Source organism: Gobio gobio (assembly GCF_949357685.1).
Source record: "Gobio gobio genome assembly, chromosome: 15".
Taxonomy (NCBI): domain Eukaryota; kingdom Metazoa; phylum Chordata; class Actinopteri; order Cypriniformes; family Gobionidae; genus Gobio; species Gobio gobio.
The window spans coordinates 21,272,240-21,294,975 of record NC_137108.1 but is presented as its reverse complement, the minus strand read 5'-3'; the positions used below and the strand labels follow the sequence as shown (position 1 = coordinate 21,294,975).

The 22,736-nt window shown below is 38.5% G+C and overlaps 1 protein-coding gene across 4 annotated transcripts; it reads left to right on the top strand.

Moving 5' to 3' along the window:
• Positions 1–763: 763 nt before the first annotated feature.
• rxrbb (retinoid x receptor, beta b) lies at positions 764–22,168 on the top strand. 4 transcript variants are annotated; one of them, XM_079836551.1, is made up of 12 exons: positions 764–895; positions 7,353–7,550; positions 7,666–7,816; positions 12,133–12,312; positions 14,790–14,941; positions 16,305–16,358; positions 18,012–18,141; positions 18,443–18,575; positions 18,656–18,697; positions 18,831–18,922; positions 21,328–21,433; positions 21,800–22,168. In XM_079836551.1, exons 2-12 carry the CDS (start codon positions 7,404–7,406, stop codon positions 21,936–21,938), a joined length of 1,326 nt encoding a protein of 441 aa, XP_079692677.1. In that variant the 5' UTR covers positions 764–895; positions 7,353–7,403; the 3' UTR covers positions 21,939–22,168. The 4 variants fall into 4 exon arrangements, with proteins under 4 accessions (XP_079692677.1, XP_079692679.1, XP_079692678.1 ...); XM_079836552.1 differs by having other exon boundaries at positions 772–895; positions 7,669–7,816; XM_079836553.1 differs by lacking the exon at positions 16,305–16,358.
• The last annotated feature ends 568 nt before the right edge of the window (positions 22,169–22,736 follow it).

The following is a 22,736-nucleotide window of genomic DNA, read 5'->3' as shown; positions in this document are numbered from 1 at the left end:
AGCAGGCAACGACGAGAGCGCGGAGGGCTAGAGGAGCGAGAGAGAGAGAGAGAGAGAGACCAAAGACGAGAGTGAGAGAAAGCGCTGCAATTTTAAAAAAAATGGCTAGTGGAAGTTTGTTGTGCCTTTGAGTTTTGCCTTCATTACCTTCATTCAAGAGTTTTGCTCATTTCATACACACACATATGTAGGCTATATATAATATCATATATATCAAATAATATATACATATTTCATATTATATATTCTTTTTTTAATTAAATGCTGGTAGATTTCATTGCACTAAGTATATAACTGGTCTACCTTGTCTGTACTGCTGCAAGTTTCATCACCTGGTAAGAAACCCACAATTGCAGTGTCATGAGCAAATGTCTACAATGAGCAGCTTCAAGGAACGTATAGTGATTTCTAGCTCGTAGTGTGAAAAAAAGTATTTATTTGAATATCTCACGAAAAAAGTAAAATGAACTGAACTTTGAACTAGTTCAGAATTAAAATTGTGAACTTTGAACGTGAACTGTTCACTTTGAGCATGTATGAACTGAACTTGAACTAGTTCAGAAAAGCTGTGAACTGGCACAACACTGACTATTTGTTTATTCCTTAATAACAATATTGATGTGATAACAAAGAAACGCGTTCAGACTAAATAACACATTTAACAACCAAAAGAACATGAAGTTCTTAGCGTGTATATTTATTTAATTATTTGTTTATTTATTTATTTGCTTGCATATATTTCTTATGTGAACATACTCTCGGTGTCCACTAGGAGGCTTGACTTACAAGGTATTTGTCTGGATGCAAACATTTATGGCTTAAACTGTAAAATATAGATGAAACTATGCTTTAAAGGACACGAATCGTTGCTGTTGGAGGATTCGGCGTTTCTTAGGTGAGACTGGATTAGATATGCTCTTATAAACTCTGCAAACTTCTGTAAAAATGACGGAAAAACAAACAAACACTTGGACGAGCTAGGCTAAGCTAAGCTAATACGGGCTTGCCGTATTATTCCGTGTCGCCATTTGTATTTTAGCATACAAAGGTTTGCATGCTGCACAACTAATAATTATATGTAAACAGTGCCATTTATGCGTTTTGAACAGGGTATTAAGAATGGAAAGCGTGGGCCAAATTATTTTCTTTTAATCATAAACAGTCCGTTAGCCGTTGTTAGCTGCGCTCAGAACTGCGTGGTAAATAATAAATAATCCAAACGCTGTCAGGAGCATCACATTGACACACATTATCGAGTTTAAATGGGCATATGACAAAGTTTTTTCGCTCTTAGCCATGCAATATCAATTATAGATGAATTTGGCAGACATTAGCGCTGATAGTGTCTTCTTCTTCTTCTTCTTTGTTTTTAACGGCGGTTGGCAACCAGCTTTTGGTGCATTACCGCCCCCTTCTGCTCCGGAGTGTGAATCAGACAATAGGTTTACAATCTAGTTTTCACATAAAAAAAAAAAAAAAAAAAAAAAAAAAAAAAAAAAAATCTTACAACACACATTCATTCACTATCCAACACACTTCACCCGTCTCCCTGGTTTATCCTCATAACCTATGAAACAAACCAGTTTCCCTTAAGAAAGTTAACAATATCCTAACCTGTGCTCTGTCACCTATGTTCAACACTCCTTTTAATGTTAATTCCTGCACCCCTAATTCCCTCAAATTATTCCTCATTATCACTCTCTGTACCTCATACCTCCTACATCTTATAATTATGTGTTCCACTGACTCCTCTTCCTGACACCACTCACACAAGCCTGTCTCGTGTTTTCCTATAATTTTCAGTGATTTGTTTAGAGCACCATGCCCCAGCCTTAACCTTGTCAATACTATTTCCTCTCTCCTGTGCCCCCCACCTATCCTAGTTATTTTTACACTCTTTTGAATTTGATATAAATGCCTTCCTTTCTCCTCTCTGTCCCACCTTTCTTGCCAAATTTGGTTAGTTTTTTCCCAGATGATACTTTTGACCTCTGCTTTACTTATTTTAATTTGCATTTCTATATTTCCCTTCTTTAAAGCCCTCTTTGCCAATTCATCCACCTGCTCATTCCCTTTTACCCCTACATGTGCTGGAACCCACATAAATTGTACCTGTCCTCCTTGATTTGTAATCCTTGTTACTGACTGAAGGACTTCATATAATACATCTTGACGGCTTTTTGAGTGAAAAGACCTTAAACTCTCAAGGACTGAGGATGAATCGGAGCATATCAGAACCCTTTCTTGTCTTGTTTTTTCCACCCACCTTAACGCAACTAATACTGCCACCATTTCCACTGTATATACTCCTAAAAAATCTGATGTTCTTCTATTAATTCCTATTCCTTTAGCAGGTATTGCCACCGCATACCCTGTCACTCCTGTCTCAGGTTTCTTAGAACCATCCGTATACACATGTACAAATTCTTTATAATCTTTATTTATACGGTACTTAAATGCATTTACCAAATCTGTTTGATCTTTATCTTTCCTTTTTAATTCCAACAAATACCAGTCAATATCAGGCCAAACTAGTAACCATGGAGCCACCATCGGATATACTACAGTATGGCTCATCTTCATATAAAATACTCCAAATTCTCTTGCTACCTCATTGCCTATTCTACTAAAATTATCTCCGTTATATCTTGCATTCTCCCATGTCTCCTGCAACACTACTTTAGTGGGGTGGCAATCATTATGACCCTGCAAATTAGCCCAATAATTTGTCATCAGCTGCCTCCTTCTTAATGCTAACGGCATTTCTCCCATTTCTACCTGCAGTGCAGGTATTGGTGAAGTTTTAAAAGCGCCACTACAAACTCTTAATGCCTGAGCCTGAATCACATCTAGTTTCTTTAAAAGATATTTGGCTGCTGACCCATAAGCTACACTGCCATAATCCAATACTGATCTAATCAATGCCACATATATTGTTTTTAATGCAGAGCAACTAGCTCCCCATTCCCTACCTGTCAAACATCTCATCACATTAATTACTTTTTTGCATTTTCCTTCTATTTTCTTTATATGATCTGCCCATGTTAACCGTGAATCGAAAATAATTCCCAAAAATTTGAATGTTCCAACCCTTTCTAATTCTTTCTCATACATACTTAACTTCATCCCTTCCTGGATTTGTTTCTTGGTGAAAAAGACTGTTTGAGTTTTTTCTATTGAGAACTTAAACCCCCAATCATATCCCCACTCCACCACTTCATCAATTGCTCCTTGTACTTTCCTGATTGCATGCTCTATATTCCTTCCCCTTTTCCACAAAGCCCCATCATCCGCAAACAGAGACCTCCCTATGTCCATTGGCACCTTTGTAAAGACATCATCAATCATGATGATAAAAAGTAGCGGACTTATCACACTGCCTTGAGGTGTTCCATTGTCCACATCGAACTGATTTGATACGACTGACCCTATTCGTACTTCAATTTTTCTTCCAAACAAAAAATTCTTTATCCAATTAAAAACTCTTCCACCTACACCCATCAAGTGCAACTTTATCAACAATCCTTCCTTCCACATCATGTCATAAGCTTTTTCTATATCAAAAAACACTGTAATGACTGATTCCTTATTTGCCTGAGCCTTTCTTATTTCATTTTCTAGTCTTATGACCGAATCCATGGTACTCCTCCCTTTCCTAAAACCACTTTGATAGTTTGCTAGCTTTCTACTTTTTCCTAGTACATATGATAACCTTTCTATTATCATACTTTCCATAATTTTGCATACATTTGATGTTAATGCTATTGGCCTATAACTTGTGGGTTTAGAAGGATCCTTGCCAGGTTTTCTTACTGGAATGACTACTGCTTCTTTCCATGCATTCGGTAATCTTCCCTCCTCCCACACTCTGTTATAAAGGTGCAGCAACTTTAAGAGCGCTCCTTTCCCTAGATGTTTTATCATCACGTAGCATATCTGATCTTTTCCTGGAGATGTTGGTTTAGCTTTATTTATTGCTCTCATCAACTCTGCCATATTAAAAGGTTCATCAATTTTATCATCAGTTTTCTCCTTCCAGTCTAACACACCTGGATACTCATTCTTAGTTCTTTCCTTTCTCATTTTACTTACTTCTGACAAGTTATCTGAACTGTGAATTTTTACAAATGCTTTTGCCATTATTTCAACCTTATCCTTATTGGAGATTGCTGTACCTTCCTCAGTTATTATAACTGGAATTTCCCATTCCCTCCTTACTCCACCCATCCTTTTTATCATTCCCCAAACCTCACTTACAGGTGTTGATCTTCCTATTTCATTGCAAAATTTCCTCCAACTTGCCCTTTTAGCTTGACGCACTGTTCTTCTCACATTAGCCTGTGCCTTTTTATACTGAATCAAATGCTGCATATTATGGGTGTTTTTAACTAGTTTAAATGCTCTATTCCTGTTTTTAACAGCTTGACGGCACTCTTCTGTCCACCATGGTACCAGTTTTTTAATCCTCCTTTGTTTACTCCTGGGAATAGATCCACCTGCTGCCATAATAATGGCTGATGTTATTTGTTTGTTTGTTTCGTCTATACTTCCAGATATGTCTATCCTTGAAAATGATTCCTCACTTAATTGCTGGAATTTTACCCAATCTGCTCTTCTTAAACCCCATTTTGGTATTCCTTCACCTGGTCTTATTTCCACTCGCTCTCCCACTGAGCATGATACTGGGTAGTGATCGCTGCCCACTGTAGTATCATTCCAAACATGCCAGTTACTTATTCCAGCCAAGGGATTAGACACTAGTGTAATATCTAATGCCGATTCATTTCCTGTTGTTATGTTTATTCTTGTTCCACTTCCGTCATTTAAACACACTAATTCCTTATCATCCATTAAATCTTCTATTACTCTTCCATTTACATCTGTATGTGAACCCCCCCATATTTTACTGTGAGCATTAAAATCTGCACACCATATTACTTTGTGTCTATTATTTCCTTGTATCCTTAATAACTTATCTACTTCCAACCTTTTGCAAGGATTATAGTAGTTTATTATAACCACTTCCTCCCCTCTTTCCCACAATACTACCTTAATGTATTCTAGATCCTCTCCCTTTTCCAGTACCCTATATGGAACATCTTGCTTAATAAATGTAGCACATCCTCCTCCTCCTCCCCGTCCCCCATTTTCTCTATCATTTCTTATACCTATATATCCATGAATCACAAACTCTAAATTTGGTTTTAACCAAGTTTCCTGGATACACACTACATCTGGATTTATTTTCCTGTCTTTAATGAAATGTTTGAATTCCTGGCCATTGGCCAGTAAACTTCTTGCATTCCATTGTAAGATGATAACCATTAATATTAACCAATACATGGTGCTTCCTGGCTTGACTGATTGGTGAGGTTCTCCCTCACTTCTTCCCACGTCAGTCCCACTAGTCCTAAATGATTTACTGCTGCTTTGACAACCAGCTGTATTTTATCATTTTTTGATTTAACTTCAGCTGTACTGTTTATCACTCCTGCAATAAACGTCACCAAGTCCTTTTTGTCCACATAAATCTTATCACATGTTCTTTGTTGTTGTTCTTCCACCCCCAATTCTGTTTGTTCTATGGTGATATTACCGTGTACTCTTGCTGCTTCTGCATAAGTGATCCTTCTTTCAACTCTTATTTTCTGGATTTTGTTTTCCTGTCTCATCACCTCACATCCTCCATATGCCACATTATGGCTTCCTCCACAATTACAACATTTTGGTTGTACTCCTGTTCCACATTTTCCAAAGTCATGCTCGCCCCCACATCTAGCACATCTCTTCTTCTCTTTACAGTTATTGGCTATGTGTCCAAACCTCTGACAGTTAAAACACCTCAATGGTTTTGGTACATATATTCTCACTGGGTAACTCATATAACCAAGGTATACCTTTTTTGGCATATTTTCCCCCTCAAAATCAATCAACACCGTTTCACTATCCTTTTTCACTCCTTCTCTTGTTGTTTTTAATCTGTGTGCCATCACAATTTCCCCCCCTTTAAGATGTTTCTTAAGTTCTTCCATTCCTACATTCATTGGTACCCCTGAGATCACTCCTTTGCATCCTCCACCATTTCGTGCTCCCACCCTTCGTGTGTTTATCACTTTCAGTTTTCCAATCTCTTTTACTTTGATTGCTTTCTCAAATTGATCTTCATTAGCACATTTGACCAACAGATTTCCATCATTTAGGACCTTAGCATATAAGATCTCCCCTATCTTACTTGCCAGATGTTTTGTTAATACAAACGGGTTGATTATCTTCATGTTTGCTTGATCTTTATCATTGAATCTTATTATGACTATAAAATTCTCATGCATTTCCTTCTTATTTAGCTCATGTCCTTCTTCCTCACTTTCCGAAATCTCATCATTTTCATTTCTTATTCTTTTATTCCCTTTTACATGTCTGACTCTCTTTTTTGAAAACTCTCCCTTCAATATTCCCTCATTTTCTTCTTCACTGTAATCCATTTCCTCCCACCTACCTACGTCTGATTCATTCACGGAGCAGTCGTGCTCAACCGCTCCTAAAACAGTATTTCCAATGTTTTTTGAATTTCCCGCTTTCAGTCGATTACTATTTCCTCGATCACGTCCTGATGATGTCGCCGCCATTCCTCCCACACTCGAATCACTTGTCTCTTTCAGAAACCTCTGTTAAGCTCTACTACTGTTTACTGCTCAACCAGCTCGGTCCAAGAACCACCCTTGTGCAGTTGCTCAATACGAATCAAGCTCCTGGAAAATCCACTCTCAACAACCCACCCGACGGTTACGGTTACGTCCCTCAGAGCAGAATGAAGGCGCTCAACCCGCTGATAGTGTCAGTTTTGGTGGGTGATTATAAGGAACAGATTTAGGCTGCGTACCAAAACCTAGTGAGCTGGCTACCTAGACAGCATTTTGGATGGGCGTGTTCAAAGTTTCGAATACAGCGAGCCTATCTAGACTGCATTGTAGGGCATCACATACTCATATTATAACGTTCGAAATCGTCCATGATTTCCCAATATGCTGTCTAGCTACGCAGCTGCTTAGTTCATTGAGACATTGGCCTAATCTGCAGCAGGATTAATAGAGCTGTAAACAGCAGACGAAACGCCCCATTTCCCCCCCTAATGTACACATCGCAAAAGGTTTTCCATATTTTCTGATATATTCCATAGGACACACGTCTGAAAAGGTAGATATTGTGGTTATGGCACCAGCTTTGCTTTCTTTTTCCATTCTTCACTGAAATGACCATCTTGGGACTTTAATGACATATCCAGAAATATGACAGAAATCACACTCAGTGTATTGTGTCTTCAAATCCATCGTTGTTAATCTCTCTTTCACTAGATTATCAAAGATCAACAGTGTCCTCTCTGTTGGCCAGTCTCGTGCGCATCTATGAACTCCGTACCGCCCTCCACCTCTGCCGTCAGTAGTCCTGTCAGCTCCGTAGATTCACCACTGTCATCCGTCAGCTCGTCCATCGGCTCTCCCGGTGTTCCCGGCACACCATCCGTCGGCTATGGACCCATCAGCAACTCTCAAGTGAGCCACGCATTCATGTTCTTCTCCATATGATAAAAGTGCTGTATTGGTAGTCTTTTATTGCGTTCCTGATGACTTTGGTTTTCTCATTACTTCTTGTCTATTTATTCTCTAGCAGATAAACTCATCAATGTCTGTGTCTGGGTTACATGCTGTCAGCAGCTCTGATGATGTGAAACCCCCCTTTGGCTTGAAGTCTGTCAGTGGCTCTGGGCCAATGCTGTCCCAGAAACGCATGTGCGCCATTTGTGGGGACCGCTCCTCTGGTATGTACTAGAAAGGAGAGCTTTCAGATTGCCTTTCTGTTAGTGATGCACCAAAATACTTTAAAAAAAAACACATTTTAATTTACCGGTTATGGTTATGACATTTTGGGTAACTGAACTTGATTTTCTGTTCATGGTAAAGTTCTTCGGCAAAGACCTGTTGCTCGATATTTCAGCCAAACATATTTTACGTATTGATTTTGATTTGATATCGATTCATTGTACCTCTTCTCTTCTCTTCTCTTCTCTTCTCTTCTCTTCTCTTCTCTTCTCTTCTCTTCTCTTCTCTTCTCTTCTCTTCTCTTCTCTTCTCTTCTCTTCTCTTCTCTTCTCTTCTCTTCTCTTCTCTCTGATGACGTGTTTACTGGTGTGAGGGCAGGACAACTTGTCACTCACATGAGATCACAGCAATAGCAAATTACATGACTGCTGTTAAATTACCAACCTGATTGGTTGACGAACGTTCTAAAGGCCAAAGTATACTTCACTTTTTACGCATACGCGAGGGTCAGCGTACAGTGCACGGGATGCAAATTTCGTCATCAGAAGAGTATGCGCGTACTGAACACGCACCGCAAACAATTAATAATAAAACAAAAAAATTAATTGACAAACAATTTTTTCATATTTCCCCCCACAAAATTATATTTAATTATCTATGGAAAGCACATTCTCTTTCTCCCACTCTCTTTCCCAAAAGCACACCCTTGCAGTACAGATACACACACTCGCACACAAATGTAAACATGTGCTTGCGCAGAAACTTCTTGTCAGCACTGCCCCGCGACCTTATCAGTAAAATAGATTTGCAAATTAAAAGCTACTTCACAATTCTCAGTTGTGAGGTAGTAACGCCGCTGTTCTTGAAACGGTTTTGGGAAGAGATGCGTAAGAAATTAGTTCTATACACACAGTAACATTTTAAGGACAAAAATCGGACAAATGTCTTGAATAAATCATTTGAACAATGCCTTGAGGTGTGGTGACCATAATATAACTGTAATAATTGACTCTGTTGTGTGCATTATTTTTCTAATAATTCAACAGCCCATCGTCAGTTATTGCTTACTTGCCTTGCACATTAGGCAGTTTTTGTATTAAAGGAATAGTTCACCCAAAAATGATCCCATAATTTACTCACCCTCAAGTCATCCTAGGTGTATATGACTTTCTTCTTTCAGCCGAACACAATCAGAGTTATATTAAATAATAGTGCTTTGCTTCAGAAGGCATTTATTAACCCACTGGAGTCGTATGGATTACTTTTATGATGGATGGATGTGCTTTTTTTGGAGCTTCAAAAACTTGGGCACTATTCAATGCCATTACAAAGCCAGAAAGAATCAGGATATTATTTCATATAATTCAGATTGTGTTCGGCTGAAAAAAGAAAGTCATATACACCTAGGATGGCTTGATGGTGAGTAAATTATGGGATTTTAATTTTTGGGTGAACTATCCCTTTAAATGATTAAAGATATAATTGTGTCAACTCTAATTCATTTTTTAAATTTAAACAGTGGCTGTAATACTTATTTTTAAGACAGATTTATTCAAACATGCATTAAATAAAAGAAGACATCACTAACAGGTTAAGTAAAAAAAAATATAATGAATATGTAATATAGTGCATATATTTAACAAATGCTATAGTTATTTGTCAGATCAGAGAGTATTTATACATTTATTTATGCATTTATACTCATGAGGGAACTAAATAAGAACAGCTGGACAACGATTAACTAATGAGTTACTTAGGTGACAAACTAGGAAAACAGGAAGAACAGGCACAGAAGGTGCGTCCTCACGCCGTACTGCGGAGGGATAGAGGGGGATTTGGAGGTGGTCGTGGAGCTGGTGGTGGAGAGGGACCAAGGGTCGGTGGAGACAGACACCATGGTGGAGCCAACAGTGGGAGCTTTGAAGGGCTTGGCGGAACCCGAATGGTGGAGCGAGCGAGGACGTAGGCGCGAGGCGCAGCCGGAGACCCGGAAGTTCCTGGCGGAAACTGAGTGACGACCGATCAAGGTTGAATCCGCAGGGACGAGGTAGCCCGGAGGAGTCCCTAAGCAGACGGGCCATGGTGGAGATGAGGGAACGCAGAGCCAGGGTGGAGCTGATGGGCTGACAGGCCGAGATGGAGACATGGGCCTGGAGGCCTGAGGTGCAGCTGGGGACTCAGCCTCACGTTGAGCTGGTGGACAGAAGGCTTGAGGCGAAGTTGCAGAGCCGAGGAACTGGACAAAGACAAGAGCGAAGCCGACCGATCCAGAGGAAGGGCCGTAACCAGGGGAGATGGGACCAGGAAGTCAGGCAGGAACATCGGAGGAGGAAAATCCCAGGACGGGACCGCTAAAGAAGGCGAGGATTCGAGGGTGGGGACTTGGGTGGGTTCTGGATCCGCAGACCACAGATCTATCAGGTTTAGGTTCAGGTCCACTCCTGGCTCTGGGGTGGACTGAGTAGCACGTGTAGACTCCAGGACTGTGAAGGTATCCGGTTCCGGGATGAACTTGGGGGCTGCCTCAGGCTCGCTGTGAGGCGGAGGCCGCCGTGCCAGAGCATCCAGCCCAAATACCCCAACAAATCTCTGTGTTCGGTAAGTTCATTCTGATTTACGAGACATAATCCGAGACAATAACCGACAAAGGGAGCAGAACAGGGAGTACTAATGAGTTACCTAGGTGACAAACTAGGAAAACAGGAGAACAGGCACAGACCAAATGGAAAATGTCACTAACAGAAACTCATGATCATGATATTTTTTTTCTGGCTAACTAATGTGCTTTTGACATTGAACGGCTTTCCTGAGGTAAATGCAATGTTATCTGACAAATTTTTCTGTGACAGTTTTATTGATGTCTTTTCACGGTTAAAACACAGATTAAGTGATTACATGAGACATGATACATTTCAGTAAAGCCCTATTCGGATGGTAATTGTTTCTCATGTGGATGTCTGTAAAAATTCATTTGCATGGCACCCTCAGTGATAAAACATGCATTCGGTTGCCGATTTATTCACAGTGGAGGAGTGAGTTGTGTGATCCTCAGCCTTATTACAGTTATTAGTCTCAGCCTCAGACGTCACACCCACGGACCGTTGGCTGAACGTCTAATGCATATGGCATACTTATCTGGAAACACTTCAGAAGTCATCATCTGATTGGTTGAATTCTACAGGATTTCTGCGAGACTTGTGTGTTGCGTTCTTTAACGGTGTGCCTGGAAACAAATGCCATGACGCCGTGTGGAAGAACAACGGCGTTGTGTTTACAACTGTGACAAAGAGTGCTTATCAGGATCGACTAAACACTGGATTGAAGTATGTGAAGTTCGTGGCTCCATTGTTGAAGTAAACTTGCACAAAGTTCTTGAATGAAAAATGTATAGACGCACACGCTGGTCTGTTATTGCTGGGACATTGACTTTACATTTTCACGCCCCTAAACATGACGCAACAAAACGAACTGTGCTTGGTTGTGTTACATGTAAGTCAAACGTCCTCTTGAGCAGTCCTTGAAAGCTGCGATTAGAGTCCAGACCTTCTGCTGTCAGTCTGAAGGTCTGGCTACACAAGACTGTGATCCTACGAATCCGGGGAACATGCTGCTCACGTGCTCAGTTGCATGATTGTCTGCTGTAAATAAAAGTTCATATGCTTGGAATAATAAGAATAAAATCATATGTAATTTAATAACAGGAAAATAATGTCCTATTTACTATTTAATCGTTTAAATCTCCTGTTAAAAATTGGAAAAACTAGCCACGCTATATTTGAAATGGTTTTGTCTTGCATTTTATCTCTAAATGATGGATGTCATTTTAAAAATATGGAATTTTCTCAAAACTGTCTTGATGTTTGTTCGTGCATCAACTGAAAACAGTTAAAGATTGAACTTGGGGTTTAAGACTCGATATCGGTTCATCAAAATGAAAATCTATTAAAATTGAGCAATCAATATTGTCAGCCTAGCCCTAGCATTCCTAAATCTGACATGTTTACTCATCCATTTTGTGCACAAAATAGATGTTGACACAGAACAGGCCACTGGAGAACCACCAATTATCGTTCATGACCATTTCAGCCAAAACTGGAAATTACGTTATTGGTTTTCATTTTGGTGCATCACTACTTTATGTAGAAATATAAGGGGTCAATAACCTAATTAATTATTGTGTGCATCTATTCACTTTGGAAGATTTTTCTGTGAACTTTTTTTTTTTGTCATTGACTTTAATAGCATCCAGAGGATGTTTGTTACAGTGAATGTTTTGAAAAGTTACATTTCATTGCAACATGATTTGTGTGTGCAGGGAAACATTATGGCGTGTACAGCTGTGAAGGCTGTAAGGGTTTCTTCAAGCGCACAGTCAGGAAGGACCTGAGCTACACCTGCAGGGACAACAAGGAGTGTCTGGTCGATAAACGTCAACGCAATCGCTGCCAGTACTGCCGCTATCAGAAGTGCCTGGCCATGGGAATGAAAAGAGAGGGTGGGTACCACTCAGTCTTCCACATGTCTCCTGTACTGTGAAGCAATACATCAGCTGTCTGTTTAGGAACATTTAGGTACTGTAGGTGTAGTAGCGTTAAATAGTGTTTGAATATGTTTTATGCTAGATCAGCATTATGTGATGGAAATTCTCCATTGTTTTCTTATGTGAAGGTGGTGTCAGTTATAGCACATGTTAGGAGAAGCACAATGATCATCTGAAGCTGTGACAGTGGCAGAATGAGTGGGTTAAGTAAAACAATGTAAGAACAAATGCTCTATTAGTCCACAGCCCCTGACAGATGAGGGAAAGCATGTCATATGTGGGTGGGAAACAAGCAGCAGGACAACAACTAGGGTTGGGAACCGAGAACCAGTTATGATTCTCATGACATTTGCTTCCATTAACGGTTCATATCTGCATTCAACGCCTGCATACTCACTGAATCCTTTGTGTGGTTCACTATTGCTGTACTATGTGTACTCAAGGTTCATGAACTGACAGTTTTTTTAGATGTGTAATCACTAAAAAAGACAAATACAATAAATTTGCTACCAAAAAGTAGTGGTCAACCATTAGGTTTTTTTTAGATAGCCGATTTCAGAACAAGGTAAATGAGTGATGTATAGGATAACATACAATTTCATTTTAAAAATAGTACCCATGCACAACATTGCTGCAATAAAATTAATATTTATTTTACATAATAACCCTTTTTGACATTTTCAGGGTTCTCAGACGTGGAAGTCGCCATAGCTCAAACTTCTATTGTGGTAAATAGGAGATGAATATAGTTTTTGTGTTCTCATCTGCTCCAATAATAAAAAAAAGGCATGATTGTGTTTCCTTTTCAAAAGAGGGATTATGAGCGATTATAGTAACACTTTACAATAAGGTTCCATTAGTTAAGGTTAGTTAATGCATTAACTAATATGAACTAAGAATAAGCAATACATTCATTACAGTTCTAGTTAATGTTTTGTTAACATTAATTAATAAAAATACAACTGTTCATTGTTAGTTAGTACAGGTTCATTAACTAATGTTAACAGATACATTTACATTTACATTTAGTCATTTAGCAGACGCTTTTATCCAAAGCGACTTACAAATGGGGGCAATAGAAGCAGCTAGAGCAGTCGAAGGGTAACAATATCAGCAATATGTAAGTGCTGTAACAAGTCTCAGTTAGTCTAGCACAGAAGTATACAAAAAAATTTTTATTTTTTATTTTTTTTATAAATAAATTAGACAGACAGACAATGAATAGAATGATAAGTGCTATTCTCGATCGGTCAGGTGTTGCTGGAAAAGATGTGTCTTTAGACGTTTTTTGAAAATGGCTACAGACTCGGCCGCACGAATTGAGATAGGCAGGTCATTCCACCAGGTGGGAACGGTCCAGGAAAAGGTCTGTGACAGCGATTTCATGCCTCTCTGGTATGGCACCACAAGGCGTCGTTCACTAGCAGAACGCAAGTTCCTGGAGGGTGTGTAAGTCTGAACGAGCGAGTTTAGGTATATTGGTGCAGAGCCAGTGGATGTTTTGAAGGCGAGCACCAGTGCCTTGAATTTAATGCGAGCGGCTATTGGTAGCCAGTGCAGACTGATGAGGAGAGGCGTGACGTGCGCTCTCTTCGGCTCACCAAAGACCAACCTCGCCGCTGCATTCTGGATCAGTTTCAAGGGTTTGATAGTGCATGCCGGAAGGCCCGCTAGAAGAGCATTACAGTAGTCCAGTCTGGATTACTTAGATACAACTTTTGATTTTAATAATGTGTTTGTAAATGTTCATAAACATTAACTGAGATTAATAAATGCTTTTGAAATGTTTTTTTTTTTATTGTTAGTTCATGTTAACTAATGTTAACGAATAAAACCTTATTGTTAAGTGTTACCAAAAAGGATTACAGCAGTCAGAAGAGAGAAAGATGTCCAATTTGTCATCACATGGTTGGTAATTAGCTATTTAGATGTCACTTTGATCCAAGCGACTCGTGTCGGGTTCTGACTACACAGTATTTCTGCTGCGATAGTCAGTGTCCGATTTTGAAATTCTTGTGCCATGGACAAGAAACATGTCAGACAACACATGCTAGTCTTTCTGTCGGGACGCTGTGAAGCATCGGTTGTCGTCCACTATGACACACTATACAAAATAAAACGATTGATTCTTGCTTCCCGGATGCGCATTGTTGTTTACAAATCACCACGACACTCTGTCAAAAGAATTGTGCTAAAATCTGGCTGATATCCCGGCATTGCTGTACACTTGGTGCAGAGACAGTCCACCTACAGCAATCTGCCATTAAGTGTCTTGCTCAGGGACACAAAAAAATTCAGTTGTTTTTGAATTGCATCTTTTGGTTTCCAGGCCAGAACTTGAACCACTAGGCAACACCACTCAGTGGTGTGGTACAGATAACCTGGCTGATTCCTTGACATTCATGAGTTTCTTATCTTTTGTTCTGCATCAGCTGTTCAGGATGAGCGTCAGAAGAATAAGGAGCGAGATGGAGACTATGAATTCAGCAGTGCAGTCAATGAGGAGATGCCTGTGGAGAAGATCCTGGAGGCCGAGACCGCTGTAGAGCACAGAACAAACCTGCACTCTGATGCCACTGGTTCAGTGAGTGTATTTACATGCCACTGATAGCTGTGCATTATGCTATTTGTTTAGAAAGTCTACAAAACAAACAACATAATTAAAGAACCTGGCAAATTTCCAGCAGAAGTGGGAAATAAGCACTTTGTTGAAGGGTGCAGATATACTTATATTAGCCAATAGTATAATTTGTATCAATAGTATGTCAAAAAAGTAATATATTGTTTTTGAATAGTTTGTTTAAATTCGATACTAGATCTGCATGATTAATCGTTAATAGATCGCAATATCATTCCTAAATGACAGCAATCCGCCTGTGTCTATTAAACATTTGACAAAATCACACCGGAACATTCCAATCTGCGTTGGCGCAATTATCATGTATAGGTATGAAAACCTTCACAAACAGTCTTTTCAACCATACAGTATTGTTACTTCTGTCTTACAAATATTCATATTATCACAGAAGTACTGGGATAAAAGTTTGTAGTTCGGATATAAACACAATGTCTACGAAAGTGATCAAAATGGAGCAAATCACTTTTTGAAAATAATTTGACGCTTTTGTGACTGTTAAAAAGCAAGTGACTTAAAAATGTGTTTCATTGAATCGTTTGTTCAAGAGATGCGTTCAAAAATGCTGATTCATCCAGTAATGAATCAATTGAAGTCTTTATGAATCATCATTCAAACTGTTTTTTTCAAATGAATTAAACATTTTGAATAGACTGCAGCAATTAACATTGCGTCCGAACCTCTAGTAAATTACATTTATTAAATTGTTATTTTGTTTTGATGTCTGTTCAGAATCATGGGAGAATCGTGATTTCTGTTTGAAGCAAAACAAAATCTTCTCAATTTATCCAGAATCTTTCAGCTCGAGTTAATACTGCATTGAACAACACTCACACATAATGCACAAGCGCATTGGTTTCTTAATGGTTCTGTTCAATTTATATAATAATTTTAAAGAAGTATACAATGTTTGGTTATTACAACAAATAGGGTATAACACAAATTAAATTAACAATAAATCACAAAGTGATTAATATAATATCATAATAAATTGTATTAAGGTACTATTCAAAACAAGTTATTTGTTTTAACATTCATCCAGTGTAGCCATATATTTTCATTTCATTGAAAAGTCTCTATATATGGAGGCCAACATAAACATCATATTTGAAATTTCAGTTGTGTTTGATGATTCAGTGTTGAAAGCCTTTAGTATTTCTTTTGCACTTGCCTCCAATGTAACATTGAGTGTGTTTACATGCACATACTTAAACTATTATGTTTAATAAGCCGACAATGTGCATGGTCATAACCTGTGTTCTGCTGGCTTATTCAAGTGTGCATGTCTTACTTATCCTGTCTTATGTGACAGGAAAGCATCCTTACTGCAGATTTAAGCGCATCCAGTCAGAGTGAGTGTTTCACGGTGGGTGGAATTATATTATATACTCCGACTCTTTCCTGACCCCAAAAAATAATAAAAATGTGCAGCCGAAGTAGAAGTGGAACAGCCAAAATGCTGCATTCGCAGAAAATGCAAGAGCAGAGAATAGAGTCTGTAGTGTACAAGTGTCCCATTGACATTTTGGAATGCATTGTTGTTGTTTTTTTCCTTAATTTAACATCACAACTTGCATAACAAATGGAATACTCTTTTTACTTCATTACTGTACTTTTTTCAAGTATCTGTATTATATCAGAGTATTATTATTTTGGGAAACTTGTACTTTTACTTCACAACATTTCAGAGCATGATATCGTACTTTTTACTTCACTGCATTCTATAAAAACATATCGTTCCTCGTTATTTTGAATGGAAGAAATCACCGGCCACCCCCACTGAGATGCGATTTTAAAAATGTCAGATTTACGAACGAGCTGATTCTTTCCAATGAACCTAGTGAATTGGTTCACAAATTACACTGATTGATTCCTTTGTGAATCGGACTGATGCGATTACAGAGGTTCTCGAGTCAACAGCTCACTGGTTCAATGATCCAGATAAAATAAGCTAAGGATATCATCAGAGCGTGCATGGCTAAGGCTGCAAAACGTACATTACTAATGCAGAATTTTAGTATTTATTATTGTGAATTAAATCATATTTAGGTCAGTTATTTCTGAAGTGAATTTATTTTACTGTAAATGCTTGTCTGCATTTGTGTGTCTGTCTGTATGGTAATTTTAGGTAAAATAACGCAGAGTAATGTTCATGCATCTTCCCTGCTGCTGTAGCAGTTTCAAATGATCTAAAGCTAGTAAGTTTGCATAGTGTTCATCTTAAAATGTTAACATATTTTGCCCCATGTGTTGTTTGTGCATTTGACTTGTTTGCACACTTCAATTATCAGTAATTTAAATTTATATTTTAGTATATTGAAGTTTAATAAATTATACGCATGGATCAACGATCAGTACTTTTTACTTTTATCACTTAATTGCATTAAGTACTTTTGCACTTTTATGAAAATGAAAAGTACTTTTTATTGAAGTAATATTTAATATGGGTATCTTTACTTTTAGTCAAGTATTTGTTTTTGTACTTCGTTCACCACTGCATTTTGACGTCACAACTGGGGAATAACCTTCTTTTTTTTGTAAATTCTTGTAAACGTGGTTTACTTTTTCGGGTTATTGGTTTGCATGTAAACCCGTACAATGGGTTATTTCAGTAAGCTGATTTTTGGGAGCTATCAGCTTATTGGTGTTCATGTATAAATATTCTCATTGTTAGCAGTCACCTCGAAATGGACAATGCAGAAGCTGGTACAAAGTTTAAAGCAATTCATTTGCAAAGTTATGCCAAACATTGATTGTTGTCAACTGTTGCTTGGCATGCAAGAGATGCTGTTTTCTGCTGGGTGAAAAAGCCCTTATTTAAAGCTGTTTAAATGCTGGTATTCCCAGAGCTGGTTTAGAGATTAATATCTTACTCCTAAAATGTCTTTGAATTCTCAGTGTTTGGAGTTGAACATCTCCACAGACAGATTGACAAGAACGAAGCTCTCGGATGTTTGTCAGTTCACAAATTTCCTTTTATGCTCTAACTCTCTCCTCCACTGACTTCTCTGTTCTCCAGTCCAATGATCCAGTCACTAACATCTGCCAGGCTGCTGACAAACAGCTTTTCACTCTGGTGGAGTGGGCCAAGAGAATCCCTCACTTCTCTGACCTGCCCCTGGATGACCAAGTCATTCTGCTCAGGGCTGGTATGAGCGTCAGACATTCTCACACTCATTTTGAGTTACAGTTAATATCTGAAATATTAATATTTATATATTAAAAAAGTACTCCGCATTCTGAAGAGAAATATAGGATGTTTACACAGGACAGATAGATAAAGTAGAGCCAATGATTTAATAGTTATGTATATTTGACACAGTGCTTTAAAACACTCATGGCACAAGACGCTGAAAAAATAGGGCGGTTGGATTAATTATATTAAGGGCGTAAATGTATAAATGTACATGAAAAGTGTTTTACTATCTGTATGTGGTATTTTTATAACAGGATGGAATGAGCTCTTGATCGCTGCCTTCTCTCATCGCTCCATCAGCGTGAAGGATGAGATTCTGTTGGCCACAGGTCTACATGTGCCCAGAGACAGCACTCACAACTTGGGAGTGGAGGCCTTTTTTGACAGGTCATACTGAACGCTGTGTTTACATCTGTTTAATAATGCAGTAGTTTTAGATGCTTAACATGTTCATAATGTCTGTACAGGGAGAGTGCACACAGTGCAGAGGTGGGAGCCTTGTTTGACAGGTAATGCCTAGCATCCTCTTCACTTATATTTAACTAATGTCTGTTTACTTGTACTCCCCCTCAGTAATTCTGCCTTTTGGGTGATTTAGACCTCATTGTAGGGTTATTTTTCTCATTTTTTACACATCTGCAGGGTGCTGACTGAGTTGGTCTGTAAGATGCGTGATATGCAAATGGACAAAACTGAACTTGGCTGTCTGCGTGCCATAGTTCTGTTTAACCCAGGTATGCATTTTTGGTAGTTTATTTTCTAGAAACTATAAAGGAAAATGTCAGTAACATTTCCATGGATGATTTATTTCTGAATTTGTCTTATTTCTTTAATTTGTAACTTTTTGTTGATTGATTTAAAGGATGGTTTATAGTAATCATTTACTCACCCTTATGTCGTTCCAAATGTCGTTTCTTCTGTGGAACACAAAAGGAGAAGTTTTTTTAAAATGTCCTATGTTTGTTTTTTTGACAGTGAAAGTCAGTATGGTCCAATGTTATTTTGGACCCCAGTGAACTGTTTAGGAACTGTAAACAATGCCAGAATTTTTTATTTTTAGATTAACTATATCTTTAATAACCTACAAATGTGTAAAGTCATGTAATTTCCTTAAATTATGTTCTTTTTTCAGGTAAAGGTCATTTAAAGGTGGAGTATGTAGTTTTTGCAACACTAGTGGCACCTAGCAGAATTACTAATACAAAGCATATTTTGCCATCCAGGGCTGTAGACTGCGACCAAAATGGTCACAAATGCGATACTTTTTTGATAATGTGCGAGTTAAAATTCCACATGGTTGCACTGGTACTAGTGCAAAATGTTCAGGTTATATTGGTACCTGCTAAACTACTCAATTCAAATGTGCTTTTGCGCTTTAGCTGACGCTGAGCCAGAGACGGACGCGTTCAGTGCTTGACATATATGACAACTATTCAGTGTTTTCAACCACAAAAGGTTTATTTTAGGTATTAGACATTTAAATACACATAAGTACTAGCAAAACAATACATTTATAGTTTGTAAAATACACACTGATGTCTTTGGAAGTGGCAATAACAATCCATTCAAATATAAATTGACGAGGTGTTTTATTCATATTATAAGACACATTTTGTAAGTAACTATAAAGTTTACTCTATTCTTCTCCCATTTCACCGGCCACTTACTTTCATGTATTTCAGGAGAGGTGGATGAATTGACGTGTTGTAAATCTGACATATCCGATTCTCTGAACTGCGGCGCAAACGAACATGGGGGTGCCCATCACGCATTATAGATCAACTAACATGATCGTTATACATTTTTCAACTACAAAACACATTCACTTGTATGTATTTGAAAATCTCAAATACAAATACATGAAACTGAGGAAGTTAGTCGCACCAGTTGTTTTCTTTGACATGTTTAATCATAGCCTGTTTGTTTAATCGTTGAATGTCTAAATGCAGTGAATTTTGGCTCGCACTTCTGCACTCGAAGCTAAATTTATTTTCCCATGTAACGCGTCAGCCATGTTCCCACACCTGCTAAACACCCTCTGTCTCTGCTGCAGTAGCCACGCCCCAAACTCTTGCTATAGAGACAGAGCGTATTTAGGCCACGCCCACACCGGAGGAGAAAACAATCCAACGCTCTCCATTGACTTTGTATTGCGTGAGGCTGCCTCCTTGTCATTTCGGACTTATAACAAAAAACGGAACAATGTCTAAAAGCGGATATGTGACAAAGTGTACAGCAAACAAGCTAAAAAACACAGAAATACATTTTTATAAGCTGTCGACCCAAAAAAACGAGCGTTTAAGGAGACAAAAGTGACAATAAAACGTGAAGCTTCAGCAGGAAGAATGGGTCCTGACACTCAGTATGCCTACGTGTGCAGTAAACATTTTGTCACTGTTAAGTCAAATATCCAAATGCCAGTTTTATATATTATATTTCCTGTCACTGATCACGTTCACCTCTAGTGGCTGTAGTTCTGTGTAATATAACGTGTCACGCTCTGTCTCAATGACCTGTATCCACTCTTTTGTCCTTATAAGCTCGTTTTTTGGGTCAGCAGCTTATAAAAACTTCTAGGGTTTTGGTTCTAGGTTTTGTTTAGCTTGTTTGCTGTACACTTTGTCACATATCTGCTTTTAGACATTGTTCTGTTTTTTGTTATAAGTCCAAAATGACAAGGAGGCAGCCTCACGCAATGCAAAGTCAATGGAGAGGGTTGGATTGTTTCCCCCCCCGGTGGGCGTGGTCTTCATATTATGACGCGTGTCGCTCTGTCTCTATAGGTTGAGCTGAAACAGATTGACAGATCTGAGCAGACCGCTCTCGATGTTTACATGGTGCCTGGAAGGCTCAATGTTTACATTTTTGGGGGAGATAAACCCATGAAGGGCATACTAATAGTAGTCAGTGAACAATAAACTGGGTTAAGAGAATGTGTTTTAACATAACAAATCTTGCATACTTCACCTTTAAGCAAAATCTGATTGGCATATCTAGATTTTGGCCAATTGCCCTGAATTCACTGGTCTTGTCAATGCCTTCACTGGCATTTTGGCAGAATATATATTGTGCATGCCTTTGACTTCAAAACTGGAGAAAAACCCTAAAGTTTATCCTTTATATTTGCAATATTTCTTAGATGCCAAAGGTCTGACTAGCAGCAGTGAGGTGGAGCTTCTCAGAGAGAAAGTATACGCATCCCTGGAGTCCTATTGCAAGCAGAAGTATCCAGATCAGCAGGGGAGGTGAGTGTTCTGTACATGGGGCGAATTCACCAATAGCCTACGCAGTATTTCAACACCAAAACAAGAGTATTGTCTCCAGACACCTCCAATCCAGTTTAAGCAGAAATCACATTTATATTGTGCATACAGATAAATGATGCTATTGGGCACAATTCAGACTTTGTCCAGCTTTTGTGTGTTGTGCCTTTTAAACTAGTACATGTAAATGACCTCTTTTATGATTGACTGACCTTTTTCTATGTGAAATCCACGAGCGTAGTTCACACTGTGATTCATTATAGTCTCGAACAGTCATATGTTACCATGCTCCTGGTTGTGTGAGTATGGGAGATGCCCCCAAAAATCTGCCCGCTTGCTTGCTCACAGGTTTGCCAAGCTCCTCCTCCGACTTCCTGCGCTGCGTTCCATTGGCCTTAAGTGTCTGGAGCACCTTTTCTTCTTTAAACTGATTGGAGACACCCCCATTGACACTTTCCTAATGGAGATGCTGGAGTCGCCCCACTAGCTGCGGCAGAGGAAGATTGGGAGACAGGGTTTTTCTACCCTAGGTCCTGGAGATAACTGTGACTGCACTTTTTCTTCCCAGGGGAATCACAGCGTTTGGTCAGCCTCTGGTCTGGGGGTATTTTTTCATTTATGTCTTTTTTTTTCTTCTCTTGACTATCTCTTAAGTGCACCATAGAGTCTAGAGACCCAAAACTTGCCATGAAAAATTATTGGTGCTACATTTCAACAGTAAGCTAATTCTTATATATATATATATATATATATATATATATATATATATATATATATATATATATATATATATATATATATATATATATATATATATATATATATATATATAAACAAGTTTAAAACTCAAAGTTTTTAAGTATGGAAGCTCCAGTTACCTGACTGGTTTAGATAAGTGGGGTTTACATTTTGATAGAACCGTTTGAGGCTTTTAAAACACTGTGGATGATAAGCTTTAATCATATGTAAGTGTGCTTCACCATCTCTTAAGTTTGGGTGCTTTCTTCCTGTAAGGATAATTTATTTTGCCCCGACCTGTAAGGACTGGTCAAGCGGGCGAAAAGATGAATGAATTCGTTCGGTATTATAGATTTAAATTGACATTTACTTTGCAAGTGTGAGACATCTGGCAAAGAAATCTATATGCAATGAAGCTTGAAATGATGCAAAACAGAAAAGACTAGATGTTTAATCTCTAAATAAAAAAAACAAACAAAAACAAAACACGCAATTTACGTGATATTGTGCAATGTTAAGCCTAAATCCAGAGGTGGACGTGAGGGAA